General features: G+C 46.3%; 1 protein-coding gene across 2 annotated transcripts; it reads left to right on the top strand.

Annotated features, from left to right (window-relative positions):
- Positions 1–10,522: 10,522 nt before the first annotated feature.
- Positions 10,523–14,509, top strand: LOC145508863 (bone marrow stromal antigen 2-like). 2 transcript variants are annotated; one of them, XM_081496475.1, is made up of 5 exons: positions 10,523–10,861; positions 11,612–11,666; positions 11,938–11,989; positions 12,260–12,378; positions 12,610–14,509. In XM_081496475.1, exons 1-4 carry the CDS (start codon positions 10,550–10,552, stop codon positions 12,357–12,359), a joined length of 519 nt encoding a protein of 172 aa, XP_081352601.1. In that variant the 5' UTR covers positions 10,523–10,549; the 3' UTR covers positions 12,360–12,378; positions 12,610–14,509. The 2 variants fall into 2 exon arrangements, with proteins under 2 accessions (XP_081352601.1, XP_081352602.1); XM_081496476.1 differs by having other exon boundaries at positions 12,263–12,378.
- The last annotated feature ends 733 nt before the right edge of the window (positions 14,510–15,242 follow it).

Here is a 15,242-nt window from a genome sequence, read left to right on the forward strand (position 1 = left end):
GCTAAGGGGCCTTTGGAAGCGGGAGTTAACCCAAGAGTCAATTTCCCTTCAATTTCACTGGGCATGCGCTAGTTAGGAGTACCTGATAGAAAGGTCCTTCCATCCAGGTTGGAGGCAGTTCCTTAAATTATGTCTTCTTCCAGTCTTGGTTGCAGGTCATGCGTGAGGCATCTGATTTTCATCCAAAGATAGATTACTGAGATAAGCTTCAGAAACAACCCTAGAGTGTCCTTTAATAATTCAATTAAATTTTACATTAATATACTCTAACAACAAAGCACTACCCAGGAAATGAGTCTTAGTAGATACAGATCTCCATTAACAAACTGGCATTCAACATTCATTGAAACCTCTTTTTCTCCCTAAAGTATAGAAAGAAAGTGAACGTGACTCAGCTGTATCTGACTCTTTGCGACCCCATGGTCTATACAGTCCGTGGAATTCTCCAGGCCCGAATACTGGAGTGGGTAGCCTTTTCCTTCTCCAGGAGATTCTTCCCAACCCAGGGTTCCAACCCAGGTCTCCAACATTGCTGGTGGATTCTTTACCAGCTGAGCCACAAGGGAAGCCCCAAAATTTCCCCCTAAAATCACCATCATTTTTACCAAATATAACCAAATTAACACTTGTTTGTAATATAGATCTGATCTCAATAAACTTGGCCTGATGATTTACATAACCATAATTGATCATAGACTTTTTTGCTTTGCTGAGACTTTTATAGAGTCTCAGACTGAACTTTTAAAATAAAAGTTTTATTTTCAGGGCTACGGGAAGGTTATGGAAGGCTTATCACAGATTTTGCCTAACAGATCCAAGTAAATTCCTCCCTTCTCAAGGTCTCCAAAATTCCTTGAGATTTCTGTTCCTGTTAGATAACCTTCTTAACTTACCTAATAAGGTTACTGGAAACTAAGAGCTTCCAATCTCTGGAGGGTTCAGACAGAGAGAAAAGATAAATGTTTCAATTTTTTTTATAAAATATAGTTTTACCAAATTACTGTCATAATTAGTTTGAGGGGAAGGTTTTTTCTTCTTCTTCTTCTTCTTACAGCTGGAAAACACAGATTTAAATCAGTACTTTTTCAGATAGAAACCATCATAGTTATAAACATATTCACCAGTTCATTCAGTCATTTTGTTAACATTTTGAAGTCATCAAGTTTTCCATCAGAATCCTTACCCAGTTCAGAAACTGGTATTTATCCAAAAGTCCTGTCTATAACTCTTCTTGAAGTGAAAGCATTTTTGCAAAACTTGGTTAGTGTGATGACAATATTTTGAGACAGTAACTAGAATTATGCCTGATAACATTTTACCCAAACATATCAGAATTTTAGGAACACCATACAGTTTCTAGGATATCTATATTAGTAACATTTACCACTCCAGTATTCTTGCCTGGAGAATCCCAGGGACGGGGGAGCCCGGTGGGCTGCCGTCTATGGGGTCGCACAGAGTCGGACACGACTGAAGCGACTTAGCAGCAGCAGCAACATTTACCATAGAATATAACCTGAGACATTACTCACTTGACAATACTCCCCATGTAATTCTGTATACAAAATGAACCTAATTAGTGTAATATCTCTCTTTGGGATGTTTCAGGGGCCCTCTGAAGCATCCCAAAGTTATCTAGAGATCTTCTTCATTAGAATGATTTAGGAAGTTTTGTCAACAAATATCAAAAAGGTTTAGAACACTCAGTCAGATAAGATTATAGGTCATTGTGAAACAACAGTTATTCACTTGGCCGAAGTATGTGGATGTGAGATGTGAGAGTTGAACTATAAAGAAAGCCGAGCACCAGAAGAATTGATGCTTTTGAACAGTGGTGTTGGAGAAGACTCTGGAGAGTCCCTTGGACTGCAAAGAGATCCAACCAGTCAGGAAGGACTGATGCTGAAGTTGAAACTCCAATACTTTGGCCACCTGATGTGAAGAGCTGACTCATTGGAAAAGACCCTGATGCTGGGAAAGACTGAAGGCAGGAGGAGAAGGGGACGACAACAGAGGATGAGATGGTTGGATGGCATCACCGACTCAATGGTCATGAGTAAACTCCAGGAGTTGGTGATGGACAGGGAGGCCTGGCATGGGGTCGCAAAGAGTCGGACATGACTGAGCAACCGAACTGAACTGAACTGAGCTAGCCAAAGTAACAATAAAGGATTTCAGAACAGATCATTTAAGAGATAAAGAAACTTAAATATATTATGAAAGGCAGTTCAATATCTGAAGATAAGATTCTTGACAGAGAGAAAAGCTAAATTTAACTTTTTGCACCAGCGTACTTTATTTAAAAGGTAAATTTAATTAACTCTAACTTAGTCCTAACCATGTACATTTGCCATGAGAACGCACTGGTAATAGCAAACACACTATTCCAACAACACAAGAGAAGACTCTACACGTGGACATCACCAGATGGTCAACACTGAAATCAGATTGATTATATTCTTTGCAGCCAAAGATGGAGAAGCTCTATACAGTCAGCAAAAACAAGACCAGGAGCAGACTGTGGCTCAGATCATGAACTGCTTATTGCCAAATTCAGACTTAAATTGAAGAAAGTAGGGAAAACCACTAGACCATTCAGGTATGACCTAGATCAAATCCCTTATGAGTTTACAGTGGAAGTGACAAATAGATTTAAGGGACTAGACCTGATAGACAGAGTGCCTGATGAACTATGGACAGAGGTTCGTGACATTGTACAGGAGACAGGGATCAAGAAAATCCCCATGGAAAAGAAATGCAAAAAAGCAAAATGGCTGTCTGAGGAGGCCTTACAGATAGCTGGGAAGAGAAGAGAAGTGAAAAGCAAAGGAGAAAAGAAAAGATATTCCCATCTCAATGCAGAGTTCCAAAGAATAGCAAGGAGAGATAAGAAAGCCTTCCTCAGCGATCATTACAAAGAAACAGAGGAAAACAACAGATTGGGAAAGACTAGAGATCTCTTCAAGAAAATTAGAGATACCAAAGGAACATTTCATGCAAAGATAGGCTCGATAAAGGACAGAAATGGTATGGACCTAACAGAAGCAGAAGATATTAAGAAGAGGTGGCAAGAATACACAGAAGAACTGTACAAAAAAGAGCTTCACGACCCAGATAATCACGATGGTGTGATCACTCACCTAGAGCCAGACATCCTGGAATGTGAAGTCAAGTGGGCCTTAGAAAGCATCACTATGAACAAAGCTAGTGGAGGTGATGGAATTCCAGCTGAGCTATTTGAAATCCTCAAAGGTGATGCTGTGAAAGTCCTGCACTCGATATGCCAGCAAATTTGGAAAACTCAGCAGTGGCCACAGGACTGGAAAAGGTCAGTTTTCGTTCCAATCCCAAAGAAAGGCAATGCCAAAGAATGCTCAAACTACCGCACAATTGCACTCATCTCACATGCTAGTAAAGTAATGCTCAAAATTCCCCAAGCCAGGCTTCAGCAATACGTGAACCGTGAACTTCCAGATGTTCAAGCTGGTTTTAGAAAAGGCAGAGGTGGAGAAGGCAATGGCACCCCACTCCAGTACTCTTGCCTGGAAAATCCCATGGACGGAGGAGCCTGGTAGGCTACAGTCCATGGGGTCGCTAAGAGTCGGACACGACTGAGTGACTTCACTTTCACTTTTCCCTTTCATGCACTGGAGAAGGAAATGGCAACCCACTCCAGTGTTCTTGCCTGGAGAATCCCAGGGACGGCGGAGCCTGGTGGGCTGCCGTCTATGGGGTCGCACAGAGTCCGACACGACTGAAGCGACTTAGCAGCAGCAGCAGCAGTTCTTAATAAACTCGCTCCCTTCTGGAAAAAAAAAAAAAAAGAAAAGGCAGAGGAACCAGAGATCAAATTGCCAATATCCGCTGGATCATCGAAAAAGCAAGAGAGTTCCAAAAAAACATCTATTTCTGCTTTATTGACTATGCCAAAGCCTTTGACTGTGTGGATCACAATAAACTGTGGAAAATTCTGAAAGAGATGGGAATACCAGACCATCTGACCTGTCTCTTGAGAAACCTGTATGCAGGTCAGGAAGCAACAGTTAGAACTGGACATGGAACAACAGACTGATTCCAAATAGGAAAAGGAGTACGTCAAGGCTGTATATTGTCACCCTGCTTATTTAACTTATATGCAGAGTACATCATGAGAAACGCTGGGCTGGAAGAAACACAAGCTGGAATCAAGATTGCCGGGAGAAATATCAATAACCGCAGATATGCGAATGACACCACCCTTATGGCAGAGAGTGAAGAAGAACTAAAGAGCCTCTTGATGAAGGTGAAAGAGGAGAGTGAAAAAGTTGGCTTAAAGCTCAACGTTCAGAAAACTAAGATCATGGCATCTGGTCCCATCACTCCATGGGAAATAGATGGGGAAACAGTGGAAACAGTGTCAGACTTTATTTTTGTGGGCTCCAGAATCACTGCTGATGGTGACTGCAGCCATGAAATTAAGAGACGCTTACTCCTTGGAAGGAAGGTTATGGCCAACCTAGATAGCATATTTAAAAGCAGAGACATTACTTTGCCAACAAAAGTCTGTCTAGTCAAGGCTATGGTTTTTCTAGTGGTCATGTATGGATGTGAGAGTTGGACGGTGAAGAAAGCTGAGTGCCGCAGAATTGATGCTTTTGAACTGTGGTGTTGGAGAAGACTCTTGAGAGTCCCTTGGACTGCAAGGAGATCCAATCAATCCATCCTAAAAGAGATCAATCCTGGGTGTTCATTGGAAGGTCTGATGTTGAAGCTGAAACTCCAATACTTTGGGCACCTCATGTGAAGGGTTGACTCATTGGAAAAGACCCTAATGCTGGGTAGGATTGGGGGCAGGAGGAGAAGGGGACGACAGAGGATGAGATGGTTGGATGGCATCACCGACTCGATGGACATGGATTTGGGTAGACTCCGGGAGTTGGTGATGGACAGAGAGGCCTGGTGTGCTGCAATTCATGGGGTCGCAAAGAGTCGGACACGACTGAGCGACTGAACTGAACTGAACTGAACCATGTACAAAACTCTTTCCTCATGGTTCACTTTTCACAAACCTTATCATTTTCTGTACCCATTACTGTGTTCTTCTATTCTAAAACGCCACCTGTAAGTCAGGCTTACTTTCTTTTCCCTTCACAAAATGCAATTCCATTTCTCATACCTTCTTTACTGAAAACACACTTCCTGCTTCCCTTAAGCAACCAAGAACTGACTTTTATATTAGCATTTTATAGATTGGTGAGCATAAATACCAGTGACAATTTCTAAAACCTTTGCTTTCTTAGAGAGAATGTTTAGGATGACAACAAACACCATTCATTGAAAATCCCAAATCTCTTTAGTTTCTCTGTAAGAGGAAATTAGTGTTCAGTAGTAAATGTTTCAAAGTCTTATTTTATTTGGAAATGACTTAGCTATTCAAAAGACTTCCAACACTTAGTTTAGCACAACCCTTAGAAGTTCAATTTATCTCTACCTGGAGAGGCTATTTTAAACAGACATTCCTAAAGCATAATTATTCTTAATAGAGTTTATCTAAAGGCTCATATCTCATTTACATTTTTTAGAAGTTTCTTCACTTGAGGTAATTTCCTTGCTGACAAACTTGTAACAGATATAATATTTAACTTATATTAAACCTAGATACAATGAAAATATTCCGCTTAATGTTAATTACTCTTAGACATGTCTACATTAGGTAGATCAACAAACAAAGATTAATATCAATATTTAACACTGAATATTTCCCAGTTCACGTGAATCTGAAACTCATTTAGGTTAATTTCTCTTGTATTTAGAATTGTTTGCTTTGTAAGCACTTACTTTTTTCTTTTAGGCCAATTAGATTAGAGCTCTTTTACAAATTGAGCTCAGCCATCAGCAATATTATCCAAAAAGCAACACAAACACACACACTAAGACATACATATATCCAAATAGACACAAGAGATCCTATAGCTTTGTTTTCCAAACTTAGTTATGAATGCTAGTTGTAAAAAAAATGGTTGGAATAAGATTTTAAAAGGCTTTGTTCCCCTTTTTTTCTTCCTTTTGGTTTCAGGAATTAGAGATGGCTTAGATAAGTGATCCAGATGTGCGTACGTACCAAGTTGCTTCAGTCGTGTCCAACTCTTTGTGACCCCACGGACTATAACCCACCAGGCTCCTCTGTTCATTGGATTCTCCAGGCAAGAATACTGGAGTGGTTTGCCATTTCCTTCTCCAGGGGATCTTCCCAACCGAGGTATCGAACCCGTGTCTCTTATGTCTCCTGCACTGGCAGGCGGGTTCTTAACCACCAGCGCCATCTGCTGATCCAGACAGCTCTGGTCTAAAGGTATAGGAGTTATTTCCTCAGGGCCAGAATTCTTAAAAAGATATTTTTTTTTCTTGAAGCTTTCTCTGAAGTCTAACGAGTATTGTGACCACATTGTCAAAAATCGTTTTTCTGTGACTATAGTTTTATAGCCAAAATTTAGACCAGATAGTGCTCAACTTAGCCCTGAAAACAAAGGCAGATTGGTCCCAGCAGGGATTGTCCCTCTGGGGAAGTAGAGGTCTTAGTTTGATCAGCCCCAGGACGTTGATTACAGGAGGAAGTCCTGGACATAAGGGAACTTCAGTCCATTTTTCTATCCTGTGTCAATAAAGATCAATATTTTTAGGCCATTTGTCTTGTCATCGGATCATAGCTTTAGACTGACCAGTCAAAAAAATTTTTTTTCTCAAGGGGTTCCCAGGTGGAGTGTGGAACCTTTGGGTCAGCAATGCCCATATTGATTCGAGCAGTTTGTACCAGGTGTCTGTGTGCTCAAACCGAACCAACAAAACCAAACCGAACCAGAACTTCAGTCACACTCCAGATGAAACAAAAGGCAAAGAGATTCCCAGAAATCAAAAGCCAAGAGGCATAAATGCCAAACATGACTTCCCAGTTCCATTAGACCTGTGACCTGGCAGAGTCAGTGCTAGCAGCCTTTTTTAATCCTGATATAGTTTTAAGCAATTTCTTGTTGATTTTCTGTGAAGAAGTTACTCTATCATTTCCTCTTTTAGAAACTTCTAGAAACCATTCAAAGTAAGCACGGACGGCCTTTTCTAATTGTGCATGCAAAAATATCAATTTTGGAATATCAAAAGAACCGCAATTTGGCCATTTTAGCTTGAGCTCTCTTTTAGTATAATTTCTCCAGTTAACTAGGTAACCGCAAGTATGAGCTTTGCATGTATTGTACATGAATCTGGCTGGAGTGTTAGTCAGAGGCTGGCTTTCTGACACCCCTTTGTTTCTGTTTTTGAAAGATTCTGTTTCTCATTTTAAGCTGAATTTGTCAGGGATAAAAATCACTAGTGAACTTGTGTAGTGGGCCCATGTGCTGCTTGTGAGCTTAACTCCTCTAGGAGTCACCCCAGAGTCATTTCAGCTTGCCTTACATGTCTTGGATTCTGCCTCTGGCAATCTAAGACCACTATGCTGTTCAGGCCGCTGAATGGCCAGTTCTTATGTGCGTTTAATTAATGAGTGGGTTTCCCTTCGGGACCACTGCACGGTATGAGGACTAGCCCTCCACCACTCTCGCAAATTTCTCAGTCACCTGAGAAAACCAAAACCGGCCAGGAGGAATCTTATTCCTTTCCTTCAGAGCAAAGCTCTCATATATTTTCCTCACTTTTATCCTGACAAATTCTATAATGGCAGTCAAATTGAGGGAAAGTGTCAGATCAGTCTCTTTTTTCTTAACCAGTCAGGCAAGACCATTTAGTCCTCCACAAAGGAGCAACCTCGGCATCTTTCAGCCAAGCCCTGGGTATTCCTCAATTTTTTTCACAGTCAAGCCATCCCACCCAGTACTTTCCCATTGAGTGGGCAATTCCCCCGGCATCTTTCAGCCAGACTCCCACCCAGTATCTTTTGACTGGGTGGGAATTTCTTGGTATCTTTCAACCGAGCCCCCCTCATGAGCAGACCATGAGTAGGTATGCCCTGGATGTTTCACCCGCCCCTGACCCCAGTATCTTTCCTAATGGGAGGGGGCAGGTAACCTGCTCCACTGCCAAATAAAACTCAGAATCTCAATCAATATTAGAGATTCAAGAACCAGGAGAAATTGACCCAAATTTGTCTGCACTCCCTGACGAGGTGGATGGGTGCAAGGGGCTGCTGCTGGTACCAAAGTTCCGGTTCCTAGTGGAGTCCAGTCAAAGTAAGGAAGTCCACTCTGGGTCCCTTCGTGGTCGCCATAACTGTTGACTTAAAAAAAAAAAAAGATGTACAACTTGAGAGTTGCGAGTTAAGTTTTATTTGGGGCAAAATGAGGACTGCAGCCTGGGAGGCAGCATCTCAGATAGCTCTGAGACACTGCTCCAAAGCAGCAGTGGGAGAAAGTCAGAATATAAGGTTTTGGTGAAGGGGGAGTTCAATACCATGAAGCACTCATTTTACAAAAGGCTTCTGTTAGTCATGAGGATCTGATGTCACCATGAAGGGACTTAGTGCTTCTCTAGATATGAGGAGATGCAAGGATTGAGATCATAAAATCTGTTCCTAAAAGCATCCAACTATCTAAAGACCTGTCCCACCAGATTCCTTGGAGCACAGAGTGCCTCACTCCACCCTGAACTCCCTCAGGGGTTGTTGCAGGTCAGCATATGTAGCAGCATGGGGCTCAATCTCCTAGAGGCAGATGGCAAATGCCTTTGTTGTTCACTAGTTGACAGTGCCTTTGATAAGTGTAAATTAGTAGTTGACAATGGGGTCACAAAGAGTTGGACACAACTGAGAGACTGAACAACTGGAGGCCAAAGCACTTTGCTCAAAACTCCTCATTGGCCCTTCCTGACGAGGCTGCTCTTGTTATGGCCCCTCTTTACAGATGAGGAAACTAAGGTTCCCTTAGCACAGGTCCATGTGCTCAATGTACAGTGAGACCAATCACATGGAAATATTGGAATTTGGAACAGGGAAAGTTATATTGCAGGGCCATCCAAGGAAGCTGGTGGGTCAGGACCCACAAAAAACTCCTGAAATCCCAGACTGGTTTCCGCAAAGCATTTTTCAAGGCCAGGTGAGGGGACGTGGGACACTGATTATGGGATCAGCTCCTGCACGATTCTCTGAGTGGCTGATGAGGAGGTCACAGGGCGCTTGTCACAGGGATTAACATCATCCATCCTTTCCCACCAGTAGGTCTGGGGAGTAAACGCTAATGGTCCTAAGTACTTATCTTCCATTTGGTTGGTGGGGCATTTTCATTTGGAGAAGGACATGGCAACCCACTCCAGTATTCTTGCCTGGAGAATCCCAGGAACAGAGGAGCCTGGTGGGCTACGGTCTGTGGAGTCGCACAGAGTCGGACAGGACTGAAGAGACTTAGCAGCAGCAGCTGCAGCTTTCTCATTTGGAGCCTGTGCAGGTAGGGGACAGCCCAGGATTTTGGCTTAGGTTTTGGTTTTGGTTTCCTTTACCCTTTTCCCGGAAAAAATGGTGGGTTGCTCTTGCCAAATTCTGGCCTTGGGCATTTCTGGGTTGGATGCTGGCCAGTAAGATCCTGTGAGAGGGGAGTGGGGCTCCCTGGGACACTCCATAGGGTGTGGGCGTTTTCACCTGTAAAAAACAACTCAGGAATATGTATTAGATACTGTTAACTCCATACTTCTTAAAGGAGCTAAAACAGAACATATGGGGGAGGAGTCGCCCTCGGAAGGACGCTTAGGGTCCTGTTTGGTTACAATTCAGAGGGTTTATGAGGAGTCTCTGGGGAGGTAGAGGCGGATGCTGGCAGTAAGAGGAAGTTCCCGCCTGCAGCCAGGACAAGGGCCTGGGTGAGGTTGCTGTCTGGTGCGGCCTCTGGTGGCCATGTAGGATAACTGCAGTGTTAGTAGTGGGAGGTCAAGCTCTTCTCCCCTCTCCCTGCAGGCTCTGGTCTGTCCTCTGACACCCTCCATGGCTCCTGGTCCGCTCGGTAGGGGACAGAGACGCTAAGTAAACCCCAGCAAGGTCATCAGGAGAACCCTGAATTCAAAACCCAGTCACCTCAGTCAGACACAACCCCGCATCCAGTCACCACTCACCTCTCAGCCTTCATTTCCCCCAGCTGGGGACTTGCCGCCCAGAAAACGCCCTCTGCCTCTTGCGTTTGTGGGACAGACGAACACAAAGCTGGCATGCACTGGGTGCTCAGTAAGCGCAATTGTCACCCTCAGAAACATGTAGCAGAAGGGCAAGGACTTGACATGGGGTGTCCCACGGAGCCCCACTCCCCTCTCACAGCATCTCACTGGCCAGCATCCAACCCAGAAAGCCCCAAGGCCAGAATTTGGCAAAAACAACCCACCGTCTTTTCCGGGAAAAGGAAAAAGGAAACTGAAACCTAAACCGAAAGCCGGGCTGTCAGCTGCCTGCACAGGCTCCATTCAAGTGTCTCCAAGTCAGAGGATCCTCCGGGAGCTCGTCATTGGTCAGCGCCGCTATTCTGCTAATCAGGGGGCAGTCCTAGCCTATAAAAGTTCCAGCAGTTCAGTTCAGGATGGCACTACTTCTATTCACTGCAGCCCAATGCCCACGGACACCGAGAAGGACATGAGTGAGTCCGTGATGCCCAACGAAGAAAAGGATTCGAGTAAGTCTGCGCGGTGCTGCCGCAAGCTGCCGCTGTGGCAGGGGCTCCTGCTGCTCGCGGTGGCGGTGGGTCTGCTTGGGCCCCTGATCTACTTCGCTGTCAGGGCCAACAGCAAGGGCTGCCTGGATGGCCTCCAAGCACAGAAGGAGTGTCAGGAGCTCAACCAACACCTGCAGCGCCAGCTAAGCCAGGCCCAGGAAGTCTTACAAGAGAAGGAAGCCGAAGCTGCCACCCGCGAGCGCACTATGGTAAGCCACCGCACCCCCTAGACAGGCCCGGGTACTTGGGAGGCTTTCCCATAGTCTTTGTGGAGATCCAGACGGACCTTGAGACTGCCCCCTGGATGTCTCCACCAGGCTTTGGGGACCTCTAACTCTCCCTGGAGTGCTGGTGTGGGGAGCCTTCAAACTCCCATTATGGGTGTCAGTATCCCTGTAGGGTTGAAGGATCTCTAAACTCTGGCGCTTGAATGGGAGGACCTAGAAACTCCCCTTGGGCCAACCTTGGAGAGCAGAAATCCCCTCTAGGGGCTGGGAAGAGGACCTCCCCAGCTCCTTCCACTGCATCCTGAGAGCCTCTGAAATTTTCACTTATGTTCTAACATGGAGGACCTTGAAACTCTCAGGGACATCTAACTCCGGCATTGCTCCCACTTCCCAGCCCAGCCCCTTGTTTCTGGTTATAGAAGGAACTCTTAATCTTATTGGGCTGTACACCTGGGAATCTGGAAACTTCTCCTAGAGTCTGGACATGGGGACCCTCCATATTTTCTTCTTGGGGGCCTTCAAACTCCCATTTTGAGGATCATACTCTTATGGGTGGCCCAGGAAGGGTGGGAGATTGTGCCCATTCTTCAAGGTAGAAGACTGAGGTGCAGGGGGAGGGTTGGAAGGGAATTGAAAGAGGTGTGGATCTGAGCGCCTCTGATCCCAGGACTCAGGGAGGGGTCCAGCACCCAGGCACAGGAGTCCAGGTTCTGACCCTCCCCTCTAACCCAGGTGACCCTGAGGGACTCCCTGAAGAAGGAGCAGACACGCGTGGAGGAGCTTCAGGGTGAGAAAAGCAGATGACCAGGGTTCCGTGGAGTGGGCTAGGTGTCAGCGACAGGCCAGGTGCCGGAGGGAGGGTCCCAGGGTTGTGATCAGGCGAGAGGGAAGGGGGGCCTAGATTCCACTTGAGGTGGGGAGCCGGGAGCCCGGTTTCCCAGCTGGGGCTGAATGAGGACCTTGCTAGAGTCCCGTGATGTCCCGGCTGGGTGTCAGGTGGCTTAGCGAGGTCACTGTGTCGACCAGGCCCCTGATTCTGTACCCTATCCCGCAAACAGGAGAGTTGGCGACCTTGAACCAACAACTGCAGGACGTTTGGGCTGAACTAAGGTGCGAGACCACGCCCCGGCCACGCCTCTTTCACCCCACCCGCAGACTCGCGACTCCCTTTGGCTCAGAAAAACCCCGATGCTCAGGGGACTAAGTTTAAGTCCCAGCATCGTCCCATCTGTCACACAACCGGGGGAGGGGGGCGGGGGCGGCTGCTCGCTCTCCTCCCCAGAGACTTGGTGGGGGAGGAATGGAGATTCTTAGGGGAGAAGCCTAGAGCGGCCGGAGCGGGCCCGGCAGCTGCCTAAGTGGCCCTCATCTCTACTCCAGAAGACAGAGTGAGACCTCCTCCAGAAACAGCGCGTCCAGCTGCTCCAGCTTTCTATTCCTTGTGATCGCGGTCTTGGTCCTCAACGCGTTGCTGACATGAGATCCCAGGAAGACGGCCGGTAAGGAAGGGGCAGCTCTCGGAAGAAGAAAGCTCGGAGGGGCGGGGAGCTGGGGGTGGGTCAGGGTCTGGGGAGGTGGCTGCCTGAGGGGCAGAGGGCTGGGCACCCTGGAGTGGAATCTGGAGAGGGAGGGAGGACTCAGTGAGTTGGGAGGGGCCCTAGAGGATGGTGGGGCTCGGGGCGGAGCCCGGGATCCGTCCGCCTCTGACTCCCTATTCTGATGTCTTTTAGGCCACAGCCAGGACTAGGCCGACTCCAGCTCGGATTCCCGGCTTGAGGCTTCCTGACCTGGCCAGTCCTGACACGACCACCACGTGGCAACACGGTTGTAGGGAGGATGGGGTAGCCTAAGGCGCCCAAGACAGGACAGTCCTGAAAGGATGCCTTGAGAGTGGGAAAGTAGCAGAGCTGGCCCAAGGCCGCCTAGAGCTAGGAATGGCATGCCAGTCGGGTTGCAGCACCTCCCTCTTGCTGACACTGCTCTTAGAAAGGCACTTTCCTCTTGGGTCTTTGGACTCGACATGTAAACATGCCTTTTGGGGGGAAAACTGTACTCTCAAGTGTTTGGAGTCTCTCTGTGTGACCTCCCAAAGCATCTGAGGCCTGCCCTGCAGACAAAGGTGGACATCCATTGACATCCACAGCCCAACCAGCCTTCCCTGCTCTAGAATGTTCCTCAAGATCTCTGGGGTTCCAGCAGGCACCATCCCACTGCATCCCCAGCCCTCTTCTCTGCTGGCATCATCTTAAAGGACCCTCGTCAGTGCTCCCTGCCTGCAGTTTTCTTCTCTCATCTCCTGGCTTCTCTCATCTCATTACCGTTGCATCTTCTGATGACAGTGAGGCTGTGGCGAGGGCCACTGTGTCCTGGTTCCCAATCCCTTCCGGCAGAAAGTGCAGGACTGGGACTCAAACTTGGATGTGCAGACTTGGGACAGACCTGTGTCACCTTGTCCTGCCACCTCCATCCCCCAAGCTCTTATTCATCCTACAATACCCAGCTCTGGGAGCCCCTCTGCCAGAAATTTCTCTGCTTCTCGAAGCTGAAGGCCACAAGGAGTTCTCTGATGACTTAGTGGTTAGGATTCCAGGCTTTCCGTGGCCTGGGTTCAATCCCTGATCTGGGAACTAATATCCCATAAGCTGGGAGACATAACCAATAAAAAAGAAAGAAAGCTCTCCCTGTGTGTGCTCCCTGCTCCTAAAATTGTGTATGATGGTGGCCTTCGTTAACTGAGCCCCTAATACACATATGGTTTCTACGTGACTACAAACAATGTTCCAGAAGGCTTTAGTGGAATGAAGCTTGTCAAAAATAACAAAGAGCCAAAGTTGGAACAGTTTGAGTGATAAAATAAATATCATCACATGTAAAATAAATGTCCATGAGTTCACAGGACTATAAATACACGGCTGACTAAAACAATAAATGAAAGAGAAGAGAAAAATCTCCCAGGAGGAAGAATATCAAATAATATACACAAATATCTCGCCCTCAAGAGGATGATGTGCAGCTTCCCACGGCTTTGGTGTGGGTGATAAATCGTCACCTCTTTCCAGAAGGCGCAGCTGGAAGGGAGGAAGGAGGTGGCTTTATGCTGGAGACACCTAATGGGCACCACCTCAGCTAGGGGACCATGATCAACATCACAGGGTAAGTCGGGCTGATAGCACGTGCCCTGGACACCTGTGTGATGAGAAAGGCACTTGCCCTCTATGGTCCTTCTCGCCACAGCCCAGTCCAACCATGAGAAAAACACCAGACAAATCCCAACCAAGGACCACCCTACAGAACACCTGACTCTAAACTCTCAAGGTCATCAAGACCAAGAAAGCCTAAGAATCTGCCTGACCCAAAAGAGTCTAAAGAGACATCAGGACTAAGTGTCACGTGAGGATCCAGGGGCAGAAAAAGGACATTAAGGGAAAACCGAGGAGGTTGGAAAATGCATGGACTTCAGTTAATACTGTTATCAGTCCGTATTGGTTCATACATTGCAGCACATGTACCTTATAGATGAAAGATGACCAAAGTAGGGGAAATGGGGTGTGGGGTCTATGGAATGTTTCTGGACTACCTTTGCTGGATTTGTGCAAACCAAAATAAAATGAGTCTTTAAAAAATAACAAAGGTTGGGACTTCCCTGTGGTCTGGTGGTTAAGGCACCTCACTTCCACTGCAGGGGACATGGGTTAGATCTGTTGTCAGGGAACTAAGATCCCACATTCCGCAAGGCACAGCCAAATAATAGAAAGAAAAAGGTAGATTGGGACTTTGCGAGTGATCAAGTGGATAAGACTCCATTCTCCCAATGCAGGGAGGTCTGATTTGGCCCTGCTCAGAAAACTAGATTCCACAAGCAACAAATAAGATTCCATGTGTCACAACAAACATTCAGCAGGCCACAGATAAGACCTGGCCCAGCCAATTGTATATATACATATGTATATATCTTATTTAAACACATATTTTTTAAAGCATAAATTCAGAAGAATATGCATTACTTTTTCCAATCAAAATCTTAGAGGGAAAACTCACAAACTTTCTGTTTCCAGTGCTGAGACTAGAATGAGGTGAATACAGCACTAGCTTTGGTTACAAAATGTAGGCGGGGGGGCACAGAAAAGTTCTATTACATTCATCCCCATTTTGGAAACTAAAGCTAGGATGAAATCAGTTGCCCATGGTCTGGCAGGGAGGCAGGGCTGAGCACACACAATCTTGACCCCTATCTGAAATCATGGTCCTAAGCTGACCCTAAAGTTCAAAATTCAGCCCAGTGGAGCTCCAATATCAGCTTTGCCAAGGGCCCTGTCTTTGCATCTGGAGTCCTATCCTGGGAGGGAGGCCCTACTCAGGGGAC

This window comes from Giraffa tippelskirchi, chromosome 6 (genome assembly GCF_054371585.1).
Source record: "Giraffa tippelskirchi isolate mGirTip1 chromosome 6, T2T-mGirTip1v1.2.pri, whole genome shotgun sequence".
In the NCBI taxonomy this organism is placed as follows: Eukaryota; Metazoa; Chordata; class Mammalia; order Artiodactyla; family Giraffidae; genus Giraffa; species Giraffa tippelskirchi.